At 39.1% G+C, this 23,638-nt stretch overlaps 1 protein-coding gene across 2 annotated transcripts in view; it reads left to right on the forward strand.

Moving 5' to 3' along the window:
* The first annotated feature begins 4,164 nt into the window (after positions 1-4,164).
* Positions 4,165-23,638, forward strand: part of bmal2 (basic helix-loop-helix ARNT like 2) — a 30,722-nt gene continuing 11,248 nt past the window's right edge. The window contains exons 1-9 of one of the 2 annotated variants that reach the window (XM_088339182.1): positions 4,165-4,434; positions 14,711-14,840; positions 14,932-14,985; positions 16,463-16,504; positions 16,594-16,751; positions 17,978-18,057; positions 20,154-20,246; positions 22,192-22,309; positions 22,380-22,529. In XM_088339182.1, the coding sequence (XP_088195308.1) occupies positions 4,377-4,434; positions 14,711-14,840; positions 14,932-14,985; positions 16,463-16,504; positions 16,594-16,751; positions 17,978-18,057; positions 20,154-20,246; positions 22,192-22,309; positions 22,380-22,529 (883 nt within the window). In that variant the 5' untranslated portion in view covers positions 4,165-4,376. The remainder of the gene's footprint in view (positions 4,435-14,710; positions 14,841-14,931; positions 14,986-16,462; positions 16,505-16,593; positions 16,752-17,977; positions 18,058-20,153; positions 20,247-22,191; positions 22,310-22,379; positions 22,530-23,638) is intronic. The other variant, XM_088339183.1, reaches the window with a different exon arrangement.

Raw genomic sequence — 23,638 nt, forward strand, 5'->3', positions numbered from 1 at the left:
CTCAATGCTTCCTACTTTCTCCCTAAAATAATCCACTAGATATTCCCCATTAGTGGTGACCGAAGAAGTTGCATCCACTTCTGAGAAGTCCTAAGGGTAAAAAGCACGTCGCCAAACCACTCTGGCTGATGATTCAGAGTGTTTCGGAAAGGTGGAAGGAGGACTTGATCAAGTTGGGATATATTTCTTCATGGTAGATTCATCTCCGAAATGTTTCATTTAAGAAGCGTACTTAAGGAAGAGCGGAGGATTTTCACCTAGTGGGCTTGGTGATCATTTTTCATATACTGAAAGCACACCTTGTTGCCACTGCTCATGACAATATCCTCCCAGAAAGGAGGAGTAGGTAATGCCCACACACAACACGCTCATCTTCTTTATCATCTCCATCAACAATGCTCCAGCGTCATCACTGAAGGTTCATCTGATCTCGGTCACTCGGGTGAGTAATGAAAGATGCATGAGCTTGACAGCTTGCATCGAAGTCAACCTCGGAGAATTTCCCAACAATATGTTGTAAGGGTAAGCACTGCTATAAACAGATCATTTTAAATACAGTAATCCAGGGGTGTATAACTCATTTAAGCTTGGGGGCCATGTGGTAGAAAATAAACTCTCACGGGGGCCAGGATAGTACTTGAAAGAAAGAAAGAAAGAAAGAAAGAAAGAAAGAAAGAAAGAAAGAAAGAAAGAAAGAAAGAAAGAAAGAGGGAAAGAAAGAGAGAAAGAAAGAAAGAGAGAGTGAGAGAGAGAAAGAAAGAGCGAGAGAAAGAAAGAGAGAGAGAGAGAAAAAGAAAGAAAGAGAAAAAGAAAGAAAGAGAGAAAAAGAGAAAGAAAGAAAGAAATAGGGAGAGAGAGAAAGAAAGAGAGAAAAAAAGAAAGAGAGAGAGAAAGAAAGAGAGAGAAAAAGAAAGAGAGAGAGAGAGAAAGAAAGAGAGAGAGAAAGAAAGAAAGAGAGAGAAAAAGAAAGAGAGAGATAGAAAGAAAGAGAGAGAGAGAGAAAGAAAGAGAGAGAAAAGAAAGAGAGAGAGAGAGAGAAAGAAAGAAGAAAGAAAGAAAGAAAGAAAGAAAGAAAGAAAGAAAGAAAGAAAGAAAGAAAGAAAGAAAGAAAGAAAGAAAGAAAAGGAAATAGAGAGAGCCATAAAGAGAGACTAAGAGAGAAAGAGAGAGAGAGGGGAACGAAGAGAGAGAAAGAGAGCACCCAAGTAGACCGTGGGCTGGTTCTGAAAACAGCCTACCACTGACGGCACAAAGTGATCTTCTAGGAAATTTGATTTCTAACCGGCAGAAAAAATAATTGACATAATCAGTGTCTTTAAAAACAATGTTTTAGTGGTTTGAATTGTGCTTATTTTAACCCTAATAATTACAAACCGGTAATAACATACTAATAACGTTGTAACAACATAGTATTTTTATTACAGTGTGTATTTTATGTAGCACTATCAAAATACTTTATATCAACACGTTACATTGGGTATTTATGTATTATATTCCTTTTCCTTTATTATTGTTTTATTTTCAACACACATCTATTTATCTATCTATCTATTTATCTAGTAATAACATAAAATGCTATATTCAGGGTTTATACAACTTTTTCATGGTCAAATTCAAACACTTTTTAAGGACTTTCAAAGCCAATTTTCCAATAGCTCCTTCATCATTAAAAGAAATAAATATAGTGTGAATCCTGTAGTTTGCAGTGCCACAAATATATTTGTCATTTACATATGCAATATTAAATTTTGTGTGTGCATTGATCAAGTCTTATGAGTTTTAGATCTTGAGTAAATCACAAAAGTATTTGTTTTTGAGACAAATTCTTCCCCATGTTAGTGTTGTGTAAAAATGACAGTAATATGTAGCTTAAATTTTAAGTTGCTGCAAGTTCTTCCCATTAATATTTACCACTGGGAAATGTTACCTTCATTTATTGCATGGCCCATAATAAGTGTCCATACTTGATAGGTAAACCTTCCCCTGATACACATTTTATAGTGCCCTGTTTAAGTGTAGCATACACCTCTCCTCTTGGGCGCAACCCGCAAGGGGCAACGGCACTTCATATGACAAAGCCATACAAACTAATGCCAGCTGTTGTCAATCTAGAGAGAAGAAGTACAACGGCAAAGCGAAACCACCAGAGAGCCGTGTCGGCATCATTTCCAAGAAAACTTGTTGAGAAACAGGGCAACAATTCCAATCATTTACAAGTACTTAACCAAAATTCAAGCACTATTCGATTCTCGAAAACAGAACATTAAAACTCAAGCATTTTCAAGGATTTTACGCACCCATTCAAACTTGTATTTTAGAAAGGCATTTCTGATATGGCCCGCCCACTTTGGGCATAAACAAGTCGGGCAGCCGGGACGGGAGATCGGAGCGTGGTCGGAGGAAGGAGTAAAGTCATGTAGCCGGAAACGATCGGGAAACCAGGGGCAGATAAGTAGGATACAGGAAAGGACGGGACAGACGGGAGCCAGAGTCAAAAAGTGCTTGCCTTGCATTTCCGGAGGTTTGCTGACGGACTGACAAGGAGTGAATGGGTGTGTTGAGTTTAAATAGGAGGGGAACCAATCAGGAAACGAGCAGCAGCTGGAGCAAAACGAGAAGGCACAGGTGAGGGCAATGGGCAAATCATGACATTTTTACATATATAAATCAATCCATCCATCCATTATGTGCATCAATTATCCTCAGTAGGGTCGCGGGGGTGCTGGAGCCCATCCCAGCCATCTTCGGGCAGTAGGCAGGAGACACCCTGAACCGGTTGCCAGCAAGTCACAGGGCACACAGAGACAGACAACTCACTCGCTAATTTACACCAAGAGACAATTTGGATCAGCCAATTAACCTGACATGCATGTTTTGGGAATGTGGGAGGACACCAGAGTGCCCGGAGGAAACCCAAGCACGGGGAGAATAATATAATAATAATTTCCTTTGTATTGTCATTCTTTGTAAGAACGAAATGTCGATACACCTGACCCGTTGTAGCAAGCCGATGCAGCCGCAGCCAACAGAGGGCGCCGCCATTTTACCAATGTTATAAGTCTTAGGTATGACTCGGCCGAGGCGCGAACCAGCGACCTACCAGTCTCAAAGCGGGCGCCCTACCATCTAGGCTACTGAGCTGGTAACATGCAAACTCCACACAGGAATGTTCGATCTCATGACCTCAGTACTGTGCCCCGGACGTGCTAACCACTCAGCCGCCGTGCTGCCCCCTACATACATTCAAATGTTGTTTTTTATTTTTTAACTTTTATTATGGGATTTTGTTACATGTGTTTTACATATACAGTATGTGAACCTACATATTATCAATACAACTGCAATATTTGTTACTTGATTGAGTCATAAAATCATAGTTATTTTACATGAAGGAGTACTTATCTATTTTACATACCATTCAATGAGATTTAGTTAAATTTATAAACAACAAAAAGCCCTTTGAAAGCCGTCATTATGCTGATGTCGCATTCGGTGGAAATGAGTTTGACACCCCTGGTCTAATGGTACTATCTAGTGGTCGTATTGAGAAGTGTTCAATCCCGGGTGGGGACATTTTTTGGCTTGGAGCCCTCTGGAGCCAGGCTGTACTTGCCCAATAGACACCACGGGAAGTGGTGCCCCTAAGACCAGGGTTGGGTAGGGTTACTTTAACTGGATTACTTTCAATTACTTTTGGATTACTCCAATACCAAATAGGCTAATAAAAGACAAAAGAAACTAAATATGAATAAAATGACTCAATTTTGTGTAGGCTTGGGGAGTAACAACATGGAACGGCAAAAATGATGTTGGCAAGCTGTTTGGATTTATTTTCATTTTGTTTCTGTCGCATTAAATGTTACTTTTGCCGGAGATTAAAGAGATCAAAGCCAGGAGAGAAAGCTTACCATGTGTTGTGAGTCATCATTTTAAAAATGATGTTGGCAAGCTGTTTGGATTTATTTTCATTTGTTTTTTGTCGCTTCTTATGTTAGTTTTGCCAGAGATCAAAGAGATCAAAGCCAGGAGAGAAAGCTTACCACGTGTTGTGAGTCATCATTTTATTCATATTTGGTATTGGAGTAATCCAAAAGTAATTGAAAGTAATCCAGTTAAAGTAACCCTACCCAACCCTGCCAGTAGGAGGAGACAAGATGCGTCATCTCTTCCGTGCTTTTTAACACCACTATTACAAACTGCCCTTTCATGCCATTTATATTAATACACTACACATTTTAACCAATTTATATTCCCCGGTCGAGTTAAATCCTTGTTTTTGCGGAAATAAATCGGAATATCCGACGACATCATTCACGCGCTCGCTTCATCTATGCATTGGAGTACCAAGCCCCAGTGCACCCGCACCGGCTCCAGCCATGGCGGCCAGGCATACCGCCGCTGGCGGCGGTGACAGAACGGATTGCGAAATGGAAGGTAATTTCAAACATTCCACCCTGACATTTTTTTATTAACACGTCTGCGTCTTGTTGTCGAGTTGGTATTTACATACTGGGCTTGATAAGCAGTGTCGTTTATGTTTTTCCCCCCTGCACCGGGTGACCGTAACTTTGCGCTATTCCCAAAAGTAGGTCAGTAGATCAGTAGAGCAAAGGCGCTCTTGGCCAATCTTTATACATTTTCTTTTACAATATTCGACATTTTAGACTACTACGGGTTGAGAGATATCATTGCGGCTTATAAAAAGACACAAACGACTTAAAACGCCAGGCGAGCGTATTTCGCCGACCTCAAATACGAGCAATAACAAGGGAATGTTAGCTTAGCATAGTAGCACGGCCTGTTTATCGGCGAACTGGAATAGTCATTTTGGATTTTTCGACACTTTAGTAGCCCGTGTCAGGTTGACAGTGCGGTCTCGTTGTTTTTATAAACATCCTAAATGATAGCTATTGATCTAATAATTTATATTCCTCTAGTTCGTGCTTTATTTTATTTTATTTCATTTACTGTTGACAACGAGCAGCCGGTGTTATGCCGAGAAATGAATCCCTGCCGAGATTTGCACCCCGTAGCTACTATAAGCACTTTTACCTCGTTTTATCTCACTTTTATATCACTTTTCGGGAATGTAATAACCAAAACCACTTCGTCTTGCATTTGTTGGGAATGTAATACAACTTTAAACCATTCCGTCTTTGTATTTGTTGGGAGTGTAATCGAACGGTAATGCACAACGTATATAAATCACTTTTGAGAACTGTTATGCACTTGGTAGGTGCATAACAGTTTCAATACGAGCGATTTGAGAAGAAAAGGGAAAATAAACATATTACCTGCTCAAAAGTGATTTATATACTGTGTGCATTACCGTTCGATTACATTCACAACAAATACACAGACGGAATGGTTTAAGTTATATTACATTCCCAACAAATGCAAGACGAAGTGGTTTTGATTATATGTTCGCCATTACATTCCCAAAAAGTGATATAAAAGTGAGATAAAACGAGGTAAAAGTGGTTATAGTAGCGAGGGGATCCAAATCTCGGCAGGGATGCATTTCTCGGCATAACCGAGAACTGTTATGCACTCTACCATAAAGCTTATTATGCTGAAATAATATTTATTATGCTGAAATAAGCTTTATGGTAGAGTGCATAACAGTTTCAATACGAGCGATTTGAGAAGAAAAAGGCAAAATAAACATATTACCTGCTCAAAAGTGATTTATATACAGTGTGCATTACCGTTCGATTACATTCACAACAAATACAAAGACGGAATGGTTTAAGTTGTATTACATTCCCAAAAGTGATATAAAAGTGAGATAAAACGAGGTAAAAGTGGTTATAGTAGCTAGGGGATGCAAATCTCGGCAGGGATGCTTTTCTCAGCATAACACTTGGCAAAACTACAACAGCCAATTGTGTATTTGTAGCGTTACTGCCTGTATATGATAAAACGATTACTTGCTGGTGCTGAACTGGAAACAATAGTTGAATAAAACAAAACTCCATTTTCAGCAAGACATTTCTTGTAAATATGGAAATATTTATCAGGAACAAAAACATTTTGCTGCTAAATGCCATTTTACTACTTTTTGTTGCACTACTGTTACGATGGAATATTCTGTCATTGCCTTATTATTATTATAACTCTGTCTCTGAGCACTACATTGTAAATATTTTCTCCCGTGTATCATGTCAGCGTACTTTTATTTTTCTCTTGATGTCCTTATAACATGTTTACCCTGGAGTGCAATGCCTAATCTCGTTGGGTTCAATATTTCACAACGTAGATATAAATGACAATATCCATCCATCCATTATCTGCACCGCTTATCATCAGTAGGGTCACGGGGGTACTGGAGCCCATCCCATCCATCTTCGGGCAGTGGGCAGGGGACACCCTGAACTGGTTGGCAGCCAGTCGCAGGGCACACAGGGACAGACAATTCGCTCGCTCAGTCACAATTTGGACCGGCCAATTAACCTAACATGCATGTTTTTGGAATGTGGGAAGAAACCAGAGTGCCCGGAGGAAACCCACGGGGAGAACATGCAAACTCCACACAGGAGGTTTGATCTCACGACCTCAGAACTGTGCTGCACACGCGTTAACCACTGCGTCGCCGTGCTGCCCTAAATGACAATAAACCATTTAAATTGAATGGTTGGTTGGTTAGATACCTGAACAACTACGGTCGTAGGGGCACCATCTCCTGTGGTGTGCCTCGGGCAAGTACAGCCTGGTGGCACCCATCCCTCTCCTGGCCAACATATGTTTCCACCTGGTTTTGAACCAGGGACCTTTAACGTATTCAAAAGCTGTTTTACATCACATAAAAAATGTATTATTTTCCAGAATACCACACTCTTAACCCTTAAAGAAATACTTGCAATTGTTATTGTCAGGTCGGTCCCGTTCTCTCAACGGGTGCGGCTTGCAAGTCGCCTCGGCGCCCTGGTACCTGTCCCCAAACCCTTCTCAATCTTGCTTACGGCCGCCTTAGTCTAGTCCAGGCCTGGCCTGGTCGTAAGCCAGTCCCCACCCAACAAAACCAAACCTTTGCCGCAGGGTACGCAATATGTTACCTACTCTTTCCGGGCAGAGCTTTAAAGTCCCCGCTGTTGCGGCCTGGTGGCATCAGGCGCCAGGGTCCATCACGATTCAGGCCCGGCTCCCACGTCTGAATGCCAGGATAGGTGCAAGATTGAGCTTATATTTAAATGGAAATGGTCTTGAAAACATCTTAAGAAGTCCTAAATTTGAATGAATGAATACTGGGGAGCACCAGGTGTCACCCCATATTTTAATTTTCAAAGTAAACATACTAGCGAGCATATTCCTAATAAGTCCGTTTGCCTCTGACCCTTTGATTGACACCAATCTTGACCAAGTGCAACCTTTTTTTACAACCCTTAGTCTGCGATAGCCTATAAAAGTCTCTAATGAAAAAAACGGACATGACCTACTTTGGCTTCAAAAATCTTCAGCCAGTAGTGACCGATTCTAATGGTGAGTGACACATTGGTCAGCAGATGAAATTCCCAACACTAATTTATACATATTTACGAGGTGTATTCAAATTAGAGCCGAAAATGAATGTGTGTAAATGCAACTTAGGGTCCATTTTTACGTGCAATGATTACATGCAAGTGTGCATAATCAGTGATTGTCTTCTGGAAAGAAAAGTTTAACATTTAAAAATGGCCAAAGTAAAATACATGATTGCAGACGTTTTAGAGCTGTAAACTGGTTGTCTCTGAATGGTCACTTTGGAAATGCCGTGATATAGGTGTTGAAAAATGTAAAATACAATGTTTAGTTTTTCAGATAGTGATCAAGTTTGACGTAGGACTTGGTAAGACTTAATGTTATTGTCCCAGCTGTTTTCCAGCTAAGATGCCCATTCTACACTTTTTGTGGTTGCTAAAAAAATACTCAGGCAGGAGTAAAAAAACATTTATTTCTGTGTGTTCCAACCGACTTAATTGATTATTCCAGTTGGAGACGAAAATCAGAGTGTTTCATTTCAAAAGAGACCAAAGCCATCCATATTCTCCTAACGGTTCAAGAATGGCATACAATTTACTTTGGGTACGTCTTGGTCAGGGATATTAGGCAATTTTTACAGAATTGTTAAGAGGTTAAAGTGTTTAAAAAAAAAGAGAAAAACAGAACACAAAGTTAATGGGTCATATTTCATTGAAAGCTACCGAAATGTGAGTGTATTGTTGTCTGGGGTTTTGCACAATTCAACATCCATAAGTGAGGGGATAGAAGTTTGGTTTCTAACCCAAAAAGAATGTCAGTTCCAGTAGCAGATTACAAAAGGACATGTTGCAGCATACAATCAGTGCATTGCGATGGGCTGCAGGAGACTTACTCGCTGAGGCGCCTACCAGTCATTTCTGATGAGCAGGCGGACGTTTCACGCCGACAAAAACAGCAACTAGATGACGAAGGTGCTATATCTGAGTCAGATCAGGAGGCATCTATCTCCTGCTACTGGTTAACATGGAAACCCGCTTTACTGGTTTTATGTGAGGGAGAAAACCCCTAACCCCAAAAACAGCCTAGAGAGGGATGGGCGCCGTCAGACTGTACTTCCACAGGAAATGGTGCCCCAACGACCTTGGCGGGTGAGGGAAAATCTGTGAAAATTGGGAAAAGCTGACATTCATGGCACAAAGGTCACAAGGCGCTGGAGCAGACCCAAACTGGCATTGGGCAGAAACAAACCAGACTGGTTGCCAGTCAATTGCAGGATACACTCTGACCTAATGACAATTTAGCTTTAACCTGCCATGTTTGTATTTAGAAAGTTGCGTGAAATCCATTGCCTCAAGAGAACCCACAAATGCACAGTCTGAAGGAGTTTCAGCAATGTTGTTTGAAACCTGTGAACGCTAAAGCTTTTTTTGCCCAATACTGGTTTGGCACCCCACAACTCCACATTGTCTCGGCTGGCGACGACTGCAGACAACCTTGTTCGTTTTGTTTTTCTGGTACATGAAGGCACTTGAATGGAAGTGGGCAGGATCCTTTTTAGTTTTTTTCAGGTTCTACATTTGTAACATGTTTAGGTTACTAATATGTATTTCAGGAGTGGCACTGTGGATAACTGGTTAGCATGTCCGACTAACGGTTCAGAGGTTCAATCCCTGTATTCAGTTTGCCTGCGAGGCTTTCCCTGGGCACCCCAGTTTCCTCCCACATTCCGAAAATGCATAAAGGGTTGATTGGTGAGTGAATTGTCCCGAGGAATTAATGCGTGAGTGAACACTTGTCTGTGTGTGGCTTGTGATTGGCTAGCCCAATGTCACCCCCATGACCTTAGTTTAGATCACAGGTGTCAAACAGGCGGCCCGCGGGCCAGATCAGGCCCACCAATGGTTTAAATCCGGCCCGCAAGACAACAGTGAGAGAAGCGCAACAGGAAAATGAGCCGTAGTTTTAAATATTTCCACCGGATGTCACCAAAGCCAGTTAACACTTGCAAAACAATTGTGGTAGTATTTCTCTCTGACTCACTTCTTTTTTTATTTATTTCTCTATTCCTCTTTTTCTTTCTCCTGTTCACTCTCTTTCTCTCTCTCTTTCTCTTTTCTCTATTTCTCTCTCACTCTCTTGCTCTCTTTCTATTTTCTCTCTCTAATTTACACTTTAATTCATCTTTCTTTCTATTTTTCTCTTTCTTTCTCACCCTCTTTCTTTCCCTTTTTCGACCTCTCTCACCTACCTTTGTCTCTTTTTCTACTGTTGACTTTTTCTTTCTGTCGTTTCACTTCTTATTCTTTTATCTTTCTCTTTTTTCACTTTCTTTTTCTCTCTATATTAATTTCCCCCGTCTTCTCCATTCATATCTCTATTCTGCTCTCTCCTTTTCTCTCACTGTTACTCTATCTCCCTTGACCTCCCTTGTTCTCCCTATCTGTTTATCACTCTCTCTTTCCCTCCCTCTTATTCTCTCTCTTTTTCTCCCTCTCTCTTTCTCTTAAACTTACTAGACCGCCCCCCGTGAGATTTTTTTATAGCATTTGTGGCCCCCAGCTAAAACGAGTTTGCCACCCCTGGTTTAGATGGATGAATACCTGATTTCAATACAATTGACAAGGAAAGAGAAAATGGAACACCAAAGAAAGCCCTGAGTGTTACTGAAAGCCCGGCCTGAATAAGTACATCCTTATTCGGTGAGTGGAGGGCAAAGATAGCTCCCGAATTAACCTAATGGGCAGGGTCTGTTAAAGGGCCTTGCCGATGAAAGTGCACCATTCGCCTATTGAAACAAGTCCCAGAGATCGACTTTTTGAACTCTAACCCCTACACCACACACTTTTATCTGGCACGTATTCAGGGTTGAGTAGGGTTACTTTAACTGGATTACTTTCAATTACTTTTGGATTACTCCAATACCAAATATGCTAATAAAAGACAAAAAAACTAAATATGAATAAAATGATGACTCACAACATGTGGTAAGCTTTCTCTCCTGGCTTTGATCTCTTTGATCTCCGGCAAAACTAACATAAAATGCGACAAAAACAAAATGAACAGCTTGCCAACATCATTTTTGCCGTTCCATGTATTCCGTTACTCCCCAATTCTGCACAAAATTTAGTTATTTAATTCATATTTCGTTTCTTTTGTCTTTTATTAGCATATTTGGTATTGGAGTCATCCAAAAGTAATTGAAGGTAATCAAGTTAAAGTAACCCTACCCAACCCTGCACGAATTGGTCTTGCTTGTACATCAGTGAAGATTTGTTGTCATAACTTAGCACGGGACGTTTAACAGCAGCTAAGCTAGAGATTGGATCGCCATACTACAAATGTTAATCACAATGATAATGAGGTAAAATTACCCATCCAGTATGGTCGCCTTACTCAGGTTCCCTGAATTTATACTTCGTGATAGAAAACCATCAATTTTGGATAAGAAGTTTAAAATGGGGCAGCACGGCGGCGCAGTGGTTAGCGCGTGTGCGGCACAGCTCTGAGGTCGTGGGAACCTCCTGCGTGGGTTCAAATCCAGCTACCGGCCTTACTGTTGCGGAGTTTGCATGTTCTCCCCGTGCTTGCATGGGTTTCCTCCGGGCACTCCGGTTTCCTCCCACATTCAAAAGACATGCATTTCAGGTGAATCGGCCGGTCCAAATTGTCCCTAGGTGTGACTGAGCGAGTGAGTTGTCTGTCCCCGTGTGCCCTGCGATTGGCTGGCAATCAGTTCAGGGTGTCCCCTGCCCACTGCCCGGAGATGGCTGGGATGGGCTCCAGCCCCCCCGCGACCCTAATAAGGATAAGCGGTACAGCTGATGAGATGAGATGAGAAGTTTAAAATGAGCATGTTGTCAGTCAGCCATCATGCTGCGCTAAACAATTCATCGATAATGGAACATATCAGTAAAAGTGTGACATTTTTGTTTTAAACAACTATCCTTTTGTTAAGAACCTGGCATAGTGAGCGTGTAGATAATGTTGTAGCAGCTAAGTGGAGCAGATGTTCTTTGGAGGATTTAATGAATGAGCATGTTAATGAGTGCACATGGCAGTGACCAGCATAGCACATGAAGAGGGACACAGATGATGTTTGCTGCTATTTGGGTCACAGTGTGGACAAGCGCTAGAAATAGATGTCATAGATATTTGCTGCATTTGGTTTAAATGACATTCTGTCATGTTTTGACTGAATCGCCTTTGAGCTATGGTAGCACACACTTGTCAAATTCATATATTGACTGTCAGTTCAAGATATCGGTGGGTCTCCCCTTAACCTCAAAACAAGTCCTCATACGAGGTTTGTTATATGCAATGCACATACCCCGATTAAGGTTAGGGAATTCAATAAGTAATTATGAAACATTTTGACCAATAAAGTACCGTAAATTCCGGACTATATTGCGCACCTGATTATAAGCCGCACCCACCACATTTTAAGAGTAAAACCGATTTTGTACTTACACAAGCCGCACCTGTATATAAGCCGCATACGCCCACATGAAAAAATGTAACACAAACACAAAATTAGCCCAAACCCGACTTTAAGTCCCGCAATTGAAACTGAATGTCCTTCATTAAAGTACACAGTCCAAAAATCACAGATGCACAAACCACAGACTATTATGACACCTTCCCCTGATCTAAAACCTACATGAGGGCAAATAATACACAGATATTGTCAACATAATATATAGGTTATTCATATGCTCTGGAATAGTAGTGTGTTTTAAGCTTTTAAGATCACCGGTGGTACAGATGACATACGAAAAGGCATTTGAGCTTTTCTCATAATCACACTATTTTTACTCACGGTGCCCAAAATACTGATTTGCCTAGTGAATCCTGAAAGGTTGAATAAGCTCTCCACTTCTTTACCAACAAATGTTAGGGGATGGATGAAACAGAAAGTCCTTCAACAAAATACTGTACAAGCTCTTTTACGTATATTTACATGTTAAACCTTAATGTTATTGACGCACAGTTGAAGAAGTGGAGGGGACTCTTTAACCTATCAGAAGGCACTTTACAAATCAGTGTTTCTGGAACCGTGAGCACAAATAGTGTGATTATGAGATTCGGCCGAATGCCTTTTTCATATGTCATGCGTACCACTGATGGTCAGATGGTTAAGTGTTGGTGCTCTCACTGCCACTACTTGGGTTTGATTCTTGTTGCAGACAATGTTTTACGATTTTGGTCTGTGACACTTATGGACTGATCAATCATTGCATTGATATATACTGTAAGTGTATAAACAGCCCGATGGTTATACACTAATATAGGCTCTCAATTCCATGCACCTCATAGTCTGGTGCGCCTTGGGAATGAAAATATGTGACAAAACGTTTTTGGGGGTGGGCCTCATAGTGTGGAAAAAAAGTATTTATTTTGGCATTTTTATGGTCATCAACAATTTGGGATTTATTTAGCCAGCGCTATTCCGAAAATGCAATTGGTCAAAGCTACTTCTCACTTTGCAGCTATCTGCTGTTGTAGTTTATCAAATTGATAGATTTTTGGAGAAATACATTGTTAAGGTGCATTTGGTTGGGGCAATAGGGTCTTGTGTAACCCGTTGGCGCCTCAACCCCTGAATCTGGGCTTTAGTGCCCTACTGCGTTTGCTTTACACATCTGTTGTCAATATAATTCTGACATGCAAGCTTTCTTTGAATGCTTGGCAAAATGATATGTATTTTCATCTGTGGAACATGCACAGCTAAAGCAACAGATGTGCCACACACCAGGCCGGGCACTGGAAAGTAAACTTGGTGACATTCCAAATGAGACAACGGCAGGTGATTCAATGTAGTGTGAAGAAAGTTTTGAAGACCCCACTTTTTTCTAGAGAACATTTGTAGGATTAAAATCTGTTCAAAGTTGCAAATAAATAAGTTATATATATATATATATATATATATATATATATATATATATAGATCAGTGTTCTCGTTTGCCTGCGTCCCTGCGTCCTAGACGCATCATTTTTGCTAGTGACGCATAGTCACAAATCAACGTGCGTCCTGATCCAACGGGACGCAACTTTTTTGACCCAAAATTGTCATTATTAGCCGATTACTTTTTTTTAACAAAGATTTACCGCACTCCAAACTTTTCTTCAGGCAGAAAGCCATTGTTGTTTTGGTCTCGCGGTTCAAGTTTTCGTCTGCACGCCGATCTCGGCCAACGAGATCTTGTTGCTTCAAGATTACGTCATTTTGTGGTGCTTGTCGTCGAGCGAAGGTTAAGTATGCCTCCGAAAAAACAGTTAGTGTTTAGGTGAAAATCAACACAAAATTGGCAATTTCTTCAGTGTCAGTAATAAGTCGAAACATAATGCAGAAAGTGATAACAACGGCAATAATTCCGGCACAAAAACACGGAGAAATTAATATCTGTCAACCTGTACGTTTTTGCCGTACAAAGTACATTTATTATGCATTTTAAGACGTGTACGACGTGCAGTAAATCTGTATGGAAAAACTAAAATTTGTCAATAATGGGTACCATCTGGTATACACCGACTATTACGAAACGGCAAATCGATCAAGTCAAACCCGTTCGAGTTGTGTAGTGAAAGGAAGTCCGTCTTTTTTTAGAGAACGGGCTTTTTTGGCTCAACTCATCAAAGAGAGCTGGCTCTCAAACGGCTCACTTGCTTTGATGATCGATATTACGTATCATGTTGTATAAAGAAGCTAAGAAAAAAAGGAAGTATAAAATGAGAAAATGAAAAAAAGACAGGTTTGTCGTTATCCCTTTAATCGGTATATTACCAACAATAATTTGATGCAGAAAATGAATTAATTATTTGATGATTGAAACTGAATGAATATATAGATTTATATTATATATTTGTCACCGATTAACAATTTCAACCTCGATAACACTAAATTTTGGGGACCCATAGATCTCTGTTGGGACCCATAGATTTTTGAGCATGCGAGTGCCTGGGACCCATCACTTTTCAGAGGCAAAATGAACACTAGTTTTATTTCTTGTGAATGCTTATCATCATGTAAAATGAAATTGTACATAAATGAAAAGTATTAATATTATTATCTTTAAATCGATTTAATATCTACAAAAAGGTTATAAATTACAGGTTCTGTTTGACTTTGCCATTTGATTTCTAGCTACTATCCCACTCCCCTCCGAAGGTTTTCCTTTTGTTTACATTAACAAAAGTTTGATTTCTTTTTTCTTACCATCAGCTTCCTTTACCGTTTCTTTTTTTTTTCCTCCAGAAGATGTGCTGGTTGAGGAAAACCAAATGAACTGCAACTCTCTGCCTAGCCTGATGACACCATCTTCAATGGTTGGCATGTCTTTGAGCATGGAAATTCCCCGGAAGCGAAAGGGCAGTATGGACAACCAGTAAGCATAATTGACTCCTCTTTCATTTTTTTCTTCTTTGCATTTATGAATCAAATCGCTGCAACTGATGTTTACCATTGTTATTTCATAGGGAACCTAGATTAACTCCCATCACCAACACAGATATGGAAGAGGACCAAAACGAGTATGTATGAATCGCGTATGTGTGCTCATGTGTAGTCAGTTAGTCTTGTCTAGACATTTTGCACCAGATGCATTTTTTAAACTTCCTTTAGTTAGTTATCTTCTTTTTTTGTTTTGTTTCTAATCAATTCTAAATGGTATTCGTCCAGGCCGACTGATATAACCCAAAATTTAAATTTTAGATTTTATCGCCCAGCACTAGTTGATGTCGAATATCAGGATCATGATACCGTAAATTCCGGACTATAGAGCGCACCTGATTATAAGACGCACCCACCACATTTTAAGAGGATTACCGCTTCTGTACTTACACAAGCCGCACCTGTATATAAGCCGCATGCGCCCGCATTGAAACATTTAATGCAATCACAAAATAAAACCAAACCCGACTTTAAGTCCCGCAATTGTAACTGAATATAAAGTACACAGTCCAAAAACCACAGCCAGCGAAATAAACGGAAAATTATACCGGTACTTCAGGTTTGATGCAGACCTGCAGAGTCTGGGTCCCGTTGAAAGTAATCCAAGGAAAAAAAGTCTATATTTCCAAAGGTAAGGGTGGGAAAAATATATATCCACTATTGTCCGCTGCGTCCAAAAACACGTCTCACCTTTACTCCACTTCCCGTCAGCCCCCGTTGTTTTTCGCCCCTTCTTTTTGATTCGCCCTTGGAAAACATATCAGAATAAGTCTCTTAAATAAATACATTACAAAAATATACAGTTGCAAATACATATTATACATGGTTACACATATTTACAAAGAAAGACGGTACACCGAGAGCGTTTTCAAAGCTTTAATAATAATAATAATATAACTTTCATCCCAAACCGTGACTGTGACAGGTAGCAACACGCTACTAGCAACACACACAGTAAACGGGTCTGTTTAAAAAATATACCGTACTTGTAAAAATCAAGGTAAACCACCTCATCTTCCTCCTTATAACTGACGCTATCAAAGTCATCTTCCTTAGTATCGTCGTCCCACGCTCCCTTATTCCAAAACACGCTAGCAACATACTCGCAAAGTAAAGTTTACGCGCAATAGCTCTGTTTCCTTCTTTATCGGATTGCTCGATTGGTTTTAGTTTGAAAGCTGCGTCATTTGCCTTTCTTTTTGCAAATTGCATGATGAGGGTAAGTTTACGCTAATTTAATTTGTGCACAAGTTAAAAAGTTGCAGTCTTCCTCGGCGCATATATTCCACCGGTCTAAATCTTACCTTTTGTACTCGAGCGCCGCTGGCGGCCGTTAGAAAAATTACATGAATTGGCCGCATCACTGAATAAGCCGCAGGGTTGAACGTTTGGGAAAAAAGTAGCGGCTTATAGTCCGGAATTTACGGTAAATGCGTATCCAATATCGATCGTACCATGAGATCTATAACTTAATCCTGAATTTGGAACCTGTGATATTTTTATTTCACTTTTCATATTTATTTTCACAATATTTCAATGTAATTTTTATGTTCACAGCTCAGATGGAGAGGATCAACATGCCAAAATGAAATGTTTCAGGTAGTAAGCCCCAATTTTGACTCCATTTTAAAGGAATGCCATATGTGCTTTCGCACGAAAGAGGGTACATAAATTGTTTGTCCTTGCAGAGAGCCACACAGTCAAATTGAAAAAAGACGACGAGACAAAATGAACACACTAATTGACAAGCTTTCAGACATGATTCCAACATGTAACCCAATGTCTCGGAAGTTGGACAAACTCACCGTTCTCAGAATGGCGGTGCAGCACCTTAAATCCCTCAAAGGTACCACATCTTACTTGCAACCAGTTGTTGTCTTGAGCTTGTCTATTAAAGTAGCATCATTTTTATTACCTGGAAATATTAATCAAATACACTTTGATATCTGACTGCAATAGCTTTAAAATGGATATCTTTTAAAAGTATTTATATAGACTTTTTTTTAAGACAAATGAATTCTCTAGTTTCATATGATTTAAAATTGTTAGAACGTAAACCTATTGGAAAATGCAGACACTAAAAATATCTAAAATAAAAGGAATAAAAAAATACAGTTATCCCTCAGTTATGCGGTTAATGGGGACATCCTTCTGACTTTCCTCAGTGTCCCATTTAATGGATGAATTTGCTTTCAACGTAACTTTGGGGGCGGCAGTAGCTCAGGAGGTAGAGCGCTCGTCTTGGGATCAAGGGATCCCAGTTCGAATCCCGGCTCGTCCGTGTTACATGTCGAAGTGTCCTTGGGTAAGACACTGAACCCCTAATACCCCCAATAAGCAGGTTAGCGTCTTACATGGCTGCAATACAAGGCCGCTATTGGAAAATGTGAAGCACAATGTAAAGCGCTTTGGGAAGTCATTGACTTGAAAAGCGCTATATAAATGCAGATCATTTCATTTCATTAACAAGCTGCTAAAAGCTAGCTGTTATTCCACTTTGCAGTTTGTTTTGGTTTTCACATTGACTTGTGCGCCCATCCCGCTGTTTTATTGATAGCATACACCGGCCTGCTGTCTGCTGCAGCACACAATGCATGATACGTTGATATCAATGACAATAAAGACAACTCGATTCAAAATTCACAAAGCAGTGAACTAGCGATAACCGAAAGTATAGAGGGATCTCTGTATTCAACTTAAACTCCCACTACAAGCGCTATGCGCTTCAGATGAACTGAAATTTGTTTTCTTGAGAAACGACTGTAGATAACCGTCTGTTTCTAATGCATATTCTGAAGTTTAATTTTTGATGCGAGGTCAGGAGCTTCATTTGTAGTTTGGGGATGCCACTTGACCACTATTGGGCTTAAGAAACAACTAAAAACGTATGATTTACTTAGTTTCCAAACAACAGGCGCTCAATTTGTGCATGTGATCTAACCTTACTCAGGTATGACAAATGGAGAGAGTTGTGGAATATCATTTAACAATATTATTTTAAATCATTCAACCAGTCTATAATTGGACACAAAGACACAATTGTTATTATTTTTTAACTATGACACATTTCAGGTTCTGCAAGCTCTTTTTCTGATGCCAATTACAAACCTTCCTTCCTGCCTGACGAGGAGCTCCAGCATCTTATCTTAAAGGTACTCAGAAATTTCTGTTAAAGTTAGTTTCTGTGAACTGTTCAAGTTAGGGGTGTTCCCTGTTTGACGTTTATGTTGCCCGTTCCAATGATTATCATAGTGGGTGAAAGTAGACTCACATACTGTATTAGCAATGCACTCAAAATAAGAAAATGGAGCCCCAGATTGTTACATATCTGTTGCGTTACTGGGCCACAGCCAGTGTTCCCTCTAAGCTGCGCGCGTGCGCAATTGCGCACTGCTTGCACATTCTCTGCTCATAAGAAAATCTAGCCGGCGCACAAAAATGAGGGCTCAAAATTACTAATTAAGAAGCGACTTAAGTTAAAGTTACAGTGCATGAAGGTAAAAATACACGAATTCCCCTTACGTTGTGTCCAAAATGCGGTATTTTGAAGTCGAGTCAGAGTAGAACAGAGTTGAGTAAAGTTAGTAGAGTTGGTCGAGAACCGGCTTCTTCGGCTCGGCTCACTAAAAGGAACCGGCTATTTCGGGTCCTAAACAGCTCTTCAGGTTGTTTTTGCTTCTTTAATCCCAACATGACCAAATATTATGTAAAACTCTGCACAAAATGACTTAAAAGAAGGGGGGAATAGAACAAAAAAGAAAAAAATACCAAAATGAAAAAGTAGTGAAAAGCTGAGAAAAAAAGAAACAAAGGAAGAGAAAAAAGAAGGAAAAATTTAGAAAAAAAAACAGAAAAAAAGAAAAGAAAGAAATGTAGGAAAAAGGTAAACGGAGAACAAAAAGAAAAAGTAACAGCTTGGAAAAAATAAACACAATGAGATTTTTTTTAAAGGAATTTTTTAAAAAAGTAGAAAAAAACGCGGAAAAAAAGAAGAAAAAGTTTGTGTTGCATTCAAATAATTTCCAATTATATCAAGTGAATCTTGTTGCCAACATTGTACTTCCACTAAAAATGTGATTAAGTACAGTTCTGTATCTTGCAACCGACTAAATAAGCCTCCAAAAATGTTAATATTATGCGACAAGATATATCAAGAAATAAAAAGAAATGGATATCTTGTGAAAGAATTGTAAAAACAAACGACGTTTGTAGGCCGTACAAACAATAGTACATGAGTCAATTCATTCAAAAGAGAAAAATAATTTTGCATTGCCGGAAACGCAACAAAATGTAACTTGATGTCAAGTTTTGGACATGTTTGATAATTAATTATCTTGCCACACTTGGGATTATGGTTGCTCACTGTTGTCTCAAGTGCTGGTCACCGACTTTGTGTGAACGCTCAGACCCGTGGAAAATTACAGGGAACATTGGCCACAGCACAGTTTTATAGGACAGGGGTGGGCAAACAAAGGCCCTCTGGCCCAGGCGGCCCATCAGGCTTTGTAATCCGGCCCGCTAAATGTTAAAAATATAATAGTACATAAATAAAATGGTTTCAAAAAGTTCTCCTAATATAATGAGTCTGGTGCTACTCTGGTCCCCAGCATTTAAGTAACTGGTTGCATTTTTCTTTACATGCTATTTTTGAATTTTTCAATGATTATGATCACATTTTGTGCTTAACTAGGGACAGTTTTACTTTGCTTTGATTATGATTGTTTCAAAACCAATTTGGTAAATTTGCAGATAAAGAAAAATATAAAATCTATATGTAGATGTCTGCATGTTAACCACTGCTATTTTATAAAGACTTATCCCCGTTTTTATTATTTTTTTGAATTAAAGGAATGATTAAAAGGGCCCTTTTTAATGAAATTGACAACATGAGAAAAATTGGACACCCCAACATTTTATTTTTTACTCATGTATTTTCAAGGTTTTAGAATGCGGACTGTCTCTGTAAATGATAAAATGATCAAATCACATTTTTTTCTCCAGGCCTAGCCCTTCTGCCATTTATTTACACAATGTTTCCCTCCAATGAAAAAGTTTGCCCACCACTGTCTTGTTGGAAAATATGTATGGTTGAAATTTGTGTATTCTTGCATGAAAATTGGCTGTTGAATCACAGCGTCACTGGTTTGAATTTGGCTGATGGTCCTTTTCATATCCTCACATTGTTCTGTCCGTACGATGTTATCATATAGACACACCATATCTTGCTCTTTTATTTGTGTGCCGGCAGGCTGCAGATGGGTTCCTGTTTGTTGTTGGCTGTGATCGTGGGAAAATTATTTTTGTCTCCGAATCCATCACGAAGATAATAAATTATAATCGGGTAAAACATGTTTTTTTTTTGTATTTAATTTTGTTTTTATACTCTCCCCGCAGCATGTGAACCTCCTGAGTCGCTAAATGTGACATACTGAAAAACGGTATACATCATCAACTAAGAATACCAAGACGATTACATCACTGCAATGGGGTTTATTATATCATTGTAATCTGAATGTTTTTATGATGCATTACAGTTTTATATCACTGCAAAATACAATCACAGTAATAAACTTATTAACAATTCATTGTGTCAATCACCGTTGTATACTGTTGTATGTAATAAGGCAAAAACAAAATGTTATGTATCGATAAAAAGTTTTTACCTGTTTTTGTCGTTAGTTACTTGGAACATCTCAATTTTCAAAACAATGCATTTTATTTGTACAGCATTTTTCGAAATACTTATACTTTACAAGAATTAAATAATCCTGGTTTTGATTGCAGTTTTCAGTATTAATTCTAAAAACTAGGAAACATGTCTAAAACATGAAATAAAAAATAAAAAGGACATTAATTAAAGTTGATAAGTATCTAAAGGAAGGTGCATGTTGGCATACTATTAAAGGGCATTTTGGATCTTAAATCAGTCAATACGCACATTCATTTTTTCACAAAAGTGTCATAAATTTAAGTTTTTAAAGCTTGGTCATGCATCGGTTCACTCAATTGAATAATACCTGAAAAGGTCTGTAGCAGTTTTACTATGATTTTGGTACAATTCCTGAAAAAGCACACTGATGTGTTTGTGGTAGATGACGTATTTTATACCCTAATACTGCAACAGTATGGAGGAATCCCTCTCTTTCATTGTAAAAATCAATTGATTTGACAAATGATCATTCTATTAGAACACCCTGACAGCGCGTGCCACCACTAGGAGGAATCGTACATGGACACATGATTCGGGCAGTAATTGTGCATATCACACACTCTGCTAATGCACTATGCGACCCTGCAATTTGTTTGAGTGAAAAATCGCACAAATCAACTCCGAACCGCTCTGATTTTTTTGCTGTATTTTATTTCAGCCCTGTTAGCCACCCTCCTTTCTATCCTCATCCAAAAATATTAACCGAAAGAAAAGTGTATGTTTAAGATCTATAATAAACTACATTATATATTTATTTTGTTAATAAATTTTAGGGCTGGGCGACGTGCCCAAAAATCAAACTTTTAAGTTTGAAATCTTTCCATTTTAATCGATAGATTTAACCCAACAAACATTTATGTAAACAAAGCTCCGTTACTAAATGTGTCCAGTGGAAAGAAGTTCAGCAATAACTGATTTTATAATGATCTTGGAAGAAAAAAACACTTAAAAATCAGCACTAGCTTTGAGTGATTCAAATAAAACGCTATTACCATAAATGCCAACCTTTTGACTTTGAGACATGGTAGATTTTATCGCACACTCCATTTTTGTGCGCGAAACACTAACCATCTGCAGAATATCTAAAAATTAAACTGGGGGAAAAAACCCATGTTCTTGTTAAAGTGGCAAACTTTTACTAATACTTGAACTATTTTACTAAAACAAATGCGATTGTTGAAGCTATTTATTTGCGATCAGTCTTCAAAATGAAACAGTTGTAGACTAAAATACAAATCAGGAGTCAAGGTTTCTTTTGTTGTCTAAATTTGAAAAAGAAGGTTCTTTTGCTTATTTAAAGCAGTAGGCTTTTTTAACTTAAAAAAGCAGTCGTGTTGTCAGGTATGCATTACTCCTAAAAGTCCGCCCCTCGATTAATGATCTTAATTCTTTGATGCTTAAAATTGTAATTTAATCAAAATTATTCCATTTGTTGTACAGCCCTTATTTATTGATTGCTTTGTGTACTCTGGGACGTAACATTGCTAATCACTGAGTAACTGTTCTATTTAGAATAACTTAAATTTATTGACCTCTGGCTTAATAGATATTTATCCGGCCATATTTTTCCTTGTAGATGGAACTAATCGGGCAGAGCTTTTTTGATTACATCCACCCTAAAGACATCGGCAAAGTGAAGGAGCAGCTCTCGGCCTCTGACCTGTACCCTCGTGAACGACTAATTGATGCAAAAAGTAAAGCAATTATTCCTTTTCCTCAGTGTGCTTGTATAAGACCAAGCAGTAAGTGATGTTGTATCCACAGCTGGTTTGCAGGTCCAGGTTGACCTGCCGCTCGGCGCAGCACAATTGTGTTCCGGTGCACGGCGCTCTTTCTTCTGTCGCATGAAAAGTAACAAAAATTTGGTCAAAGCTGAAGAGAAGGAACTGCAGGCCAGCACCTCCAAAAAGAAAGGTACCAAATGCATTCTGTCTTTAAGTGTTATATACGGTTTATAAGTCGTGACACAAATTATTTCACGGTACTGTAATCTGTCCCTGATCGCTTCAGAATGACCGAGCACTATAATACATGGATCGAGAACCACGTTTGCCTTCTTTAATGAGTACTTCTGGCTCAGATAAAATTCACTATTTTAACACATTGAGTAAGGGAGTGCAATACCGCATTTCTACCACTAACTGCACAAGCGCTGTAGCACTTTTCTACCTTTAAAGGTGGGTGCGTCGTTTGAGGTGTTCTCAAAAAGTTGAAAGTTATATATTTTCTCTATTGAGTATGTGTTAACAATGGGCAAATGAGTTTAAAGAGTCTTTATGTCTTTTCCACTTCGCCTATACGCTTCCATCTCGCTTTTATCACGGCTGTTGGGGGCAGAACACATTACAGGGTTTGTACGGGTGATTTACATCCTTGAAAATGCTTGAATTTTAATGTTGTGATTTCAAGATCAGGAAAATACTTGAATTTTGGGTGAAGTGCTTAAAATGCTTGAAATTTTTACCATTGCCATGTTTCTTGGAGGTCTCACTATAGACCACGCAATAAATCAATACAATTTTTTTGACAAAGTGTGAAAATGATGCAGACGTGCCTGCTCTGGTGGTTCATCATTATGGCGTTGTCATGAGAAGCGTCGTCGCACCTTAGAGAAAAGCTCTGTTTAGAAAACCGGCTTTTTTGCCTCGGCTCCCAAACGGCTCCTCAGATTTTTTTTGATTTTTTTTTTAATACATAATCAACAATGATAAAGAATTATGCACCAGATTATTTTGTCATTTGAAATGAAATGATCTGCATTTATATAGCGCTTTTCAAGTCAATGACTTCCCAAAGCGCTTTACATTGTGCTTCACATTTCCCAATAGCGGCCGTGATCTGTGCAGCCATGTAAGGCGCTAACCTGCTTATTGGGGGTAATTGGGGGTTCAATGTCTTACCCAAGGACACTTCGACATGTAACACGGACAAGCCGGGATTCGAACTGGGATCCCTTAATCTTAAGACAATCGCTCTACCTCCTGAGCTACTGCCGCCCCCGTTTGTTTTCCAAGGGATCCCTG

The sequence above is a fragment of the Urocampus carinirostris genome, chromosome 7 (assembly GCF_059441175.1).
Source record: "Urocampus carinirostris isolate Australia breed hairy pipefish chromosome 7, RoL_Ucar_1.0, whole genome shotgun sequence".
Classification (NCBI taxonomy): Eukaryota; Metazoa; Chordata; class Actinopteri; order Syngnathiformes; family Syngnathidae; genus Urocampus; species Urocampus carinirostris.